This window comes from Olea europaea, chromosome 6, assembly GCF_002742605.1.
Source record: "Olea europaea var. sylvestris chromosome 6, O_europaea_v1, whole genome shotgun sequence".
Taxonomy (NCBI): Eukaryota; Viridiplantae; Streptophyta; class Magnoliopsida; order Lamiales; family Oleaceae; genus Olea; species Olea europaea.
The window spans coordinates 12099209-12103293 of NC_036242.1; the positions used below are offsets into that span (position 1 = coordinate 12099209).

General features: G+C 25.8%; 1 protein-coding gene across 4 annotated transcripts in view; it reads left to right on the forward strand.

Annotated features, from left to right (window-relative positions):
- The first annotated feature begins 3143 nt into the window (after positions 1-3143).
- Positions 3144-4085, forward strand: part of LOC111395855 (ubiquitin-NEDD8-like protein RUB2) — a 5261-nt gene continuing 4319 nt past the window's right edge. For 2 of the 4 annotated variants that reach the window (XM_023022049.1, XM_023022051.1), the window contains exon 1: positions 3153-3344. In XM_023022049.1, coding sequence (XP_022877817.1) covers positions 3252-3344 — 93 coding nt within the window. In that variant the 5' untranslated portion in view covers positions 3153-3251. Of the gene's footprint in view, positions 3345-4085 lie in introns of all 4 variants that reach the window. The other 2 variants (XM_023022050.1, XM_023022052.1) reach the window with 2 other exon arrangements.

Genomic DNA, 4085 nt, shown 5'->3' on the forward strand with positions numbered 1-4085 from the left:
CAATTAGGGCTGTCAATAGATTGGATTTTGATATGAATCCGACGAAATTAATGGAAGATGGATTTAGGGTCTCAATCCGATAACCCAATCGAGATTCAAATCCGATAATCCGTTAACTAAATAAATCAAATATGGATATAGGTCAATCTAATCTGATAAATAAATAAAATCTTTATTTATCTAATTTTTTCAATTTCGAATCGGATATCTAATAACATAGTTAATCGGATATGAATTTAACATTCAAATATCCGTTGGATTATTGAATCAGATCGAATTTGAGCAGATCCGATCCATTTACGGTCCTAACTTCAATGCGAAGATTTCACAATCACCTGGGTCGATTTCACGGAAGAGGTTAGGCAACGTACTATCAACAGATGTTCTCTTCTTTGCCTCGATCATGTACGGAGAAACAATGTATTATGACAGCAATCTAGTCATTTTGTTAACAATTTGTTTTGGCACGTCAATAATATGTTTCGTATAGGGTGTCATCCAAACTCGCGATGTTATCTGTTAAGTTGGGGGTCTTCTTCGGCATAGTTATGTATATTATTTATTTAATATTTAATTACGTTGTTTAATTATTTATTTAATCACTTAATTAAATAAAAAATTAATATTTAATTTAATTTCTTATTTAGATATTTCATTTGTAAATTATCTTAATTGGTTGTGTGTAGTATGTATCTAATATTTCATTACATTATTTAAATAAATTTTACAATATATATACAATTATTTCATAAATAAAAAAATATTTACAATTATTTCGTCCCCACCATCGGTACCTCTTCCATCTCCACTGACATTCATAACGATTCTGATAAAACATCTGTGTGCATCCCCACACCTCCACTGCCATCCTCCCTGTAACTATCTTCGCTATTCTCTGTCACTGTCTAGAACCCTTATCACCTGCAGACTGTATCTCCTTAGATATGACTCTGACCCTCCTCTTTGATCAACGGTGTCAGCTCAATGAGCAATTCAAGCTGACATATTAACATTTCACCGAGTTAATGACCATTCATGCATCGAGATTTCGAAATGACGTACAACTTAAATCACAAATGAATAATATGTACCCCAGTATCGTTGAGGAGAGTTGATAACTGTCAACTTTGTTCCATGGATAGTTGTTGAATGTGTCAATGTTATCAACAACTTCTAAATGAAAAAGGTCGATCGACGTCTTCTTGTGATGACACCTCAGTATGCTCTCTAGTATAAACATTCCCAACTTCAATTGTTTTTTTAATATTTAATAACATATTTAAACTATTTTATTATTATTTATATTTATTTTTTATTTATGTTAATTAATTATTTTTATTGCTTAATTAACATTTAAGTTACTTGTTTATTGAATTTATTTCAATTAGTTATTTATTATTTCAATTAATTATTTTAATTATTTTATTAATATAAATTTTTTTTTATCTCAATTAGTTATTTATTATTTGTTCAAATAAACAATATACATAAAAATTAACATAATTTATTAAATATTTAAATAAACAAATAAAGTATAAAATCAATAATTATATATTAAACAAATAATATACACAAACAATTAAAGTAATTACTTAAATATTTAAATAAACAATTAAATTAAATTAAATATTAATTAATGAAATTACTTATTAAATATTTAATTAAATATTTTATTTAAATATCTCATTAATTACTTTAATTGGTTATGTACATTGTTTGTTTAATATTTAATTACTATATTTAATAACTTATTTTAATAGTTTATTTTATGTTTATTTACTTCATTTAATTATTCATATTAATTTCTCATTTATTTTAATTATTTATTGAATATTCAATTGTTTATTATATTTATTTCATTATTTATATTTTAAATAAAATGAAATAAAAAAATTAATTATTTTACTTAAATAAACAATTTACATAATTCATGACATATTTATAAGCAATTAAATTCAATATTAAAAAAATAATTAAATATTTATTTAATTTCTTTATTGATATTTAAATTCTTTATTGATATTTATTTAAATGCTTTGCAAATAATTAATTTGATTGATATTTTAATTTCCTAATTTAATTGCTTATTTTTATTATTTTACAAATGTTTAAATATTTATTTAAATTCTTTTTGTATATAACTTATTTAATATTTAATTATTTCTTTTAATTTTTTACTAACACTTATTTTGATCGTTTATTTTAATATTTTCATTGCTTATTTTAATTATTTTAATAACTCTTAATTTAATCATTTATTTTTAATTAATGTTTAAATACTTTTTTTAATTCTTTATGCATATTGATTATTTAATATTTAAAAATTTATTTTAATTTCTTTACAAAAATTTAATTTGATTGATATTTTAATTTCCTAATTTAATTGCTTATTTATTATTTTACAAATGTTTAAATATTTATTAAAATTCTTTATGTATATTACTTATTTAATATTTAATTATTTCTTTAATTTTTTTTACTATTGCTTAACATAAAATAAGTAATTAAACTAAATTAGCAAATAATAAAACATTTATATTAAGCATTTCAAAGAAATAATTTTAAATACATAATATGCATTAAAATTAAACAATTCAAATAATAATTAAATATTAGACAACACAATATAAGCAATTAAAATAAATAACTTCAATAATTAAAGGAAATATATAAATAAGTAGTAAAAAAAAAAATTGTTTGGGCTTAGATAACGGTGCCCAGGCCAGTTGACTGGGCCGTCTGGACGAGTCTGGGCCTTTCTGTCTGTTGTGCCAATCGTCTCCTTCGTGGAGATCGTCGAAAAACTCTTTTTCTGGCGATCTCCACTCCATTTTCACCCTCCCAAATTATTATTCTTACAAAAAAATCATGCATTTTTTCAAAAATCAACACATTTATCTAAAATCATGTTTTTTTTTTCCAAAATCAATATAAAAACATTAAATATGAGTCGCCTGTTTTTCTTTTTTGTCGGTGCTACAGTAATTTTACTATTTCCTTTCTATCTTCTCTCTCTTTTTTAAATGGTAAATTTGGATTTCTCTTATTTTTCAATATTTTAAATATTTTTACTTTTTTTTTTAATTGATCAAAGGCCAAATTGGCCGGGTCAACGGTCAATGGCCACTATTTCCTTCATAGATATCGCTATACCCGCTTAAAAGCGAAGCTATTAGCATCTGGCCAAAATATTTATTCGGGTTTCTCATCTTGTAGATTTCCTAGCGGGACAGTAAAACAACCCGGGAAAGATGCAGATCTTCGTGAAAACCCTAACTGGAAAGACCATTACTCTCGAGGTTGAGAGCAGCGATACCATCGACAATGTCAAGGCCAAGATTCAGGTTTTTGATCTTGATTTTTTTTCCTGATTTAGTTATATTTCTTTAATTTGGGGGTTTTACTGCTTTTTTGTTGTTGAGGTTTTTGTTTTTGTTTTTACGTCTTATTGATTTGTGGGATATATAGAACTAGGGTTTTGAATTATTTTTTCTGCTGGGGTTTGGTTTCAATTAGGTTCTTTTCATAGGTCATTGGTCCATGTGTATAGATTATAGGGAGCATGCCAACAAATATATGTTTTTTTATACCATTGATCACCGTTGAATCTTTACGGGAAATTGAATCGCTAGTACATGTATCGTTTGCCTTTTGGGTAGGAAAAAAAATTGCTGTTGGGTTATTTCACTGTTTTATATCTGTGGCATGGAAGGAGAGAATTTAGTTAAAGCACCATTAATTAACTTTTAGGTTTGTTATATCTTTTGTTGTCTGTCAAATTTCACGCAGAAAACATTTTGAGTAAGCAGGGAATATTGATTTTCTTATCATTATTCATTACGACTTCCTGTCTCTATTTGGTTCTCGTGGAAAACAGAGTACAAGTATGATATATTTTCCCGAGTTATTCTAGGTGCCCTTGCTTTTGATATTGACAATTATAAGGATAATCTAATGGAATAAGAGGATGTGAAGATTCATTAGTTCTAGAGTTAGTGAGAACGCTGTTAACTCATGTTCTCCAATCACATTTTCAAATATTAACTCTTTATATTGTAAAAAATCCCCCCCCCCCCCCCCCCCCC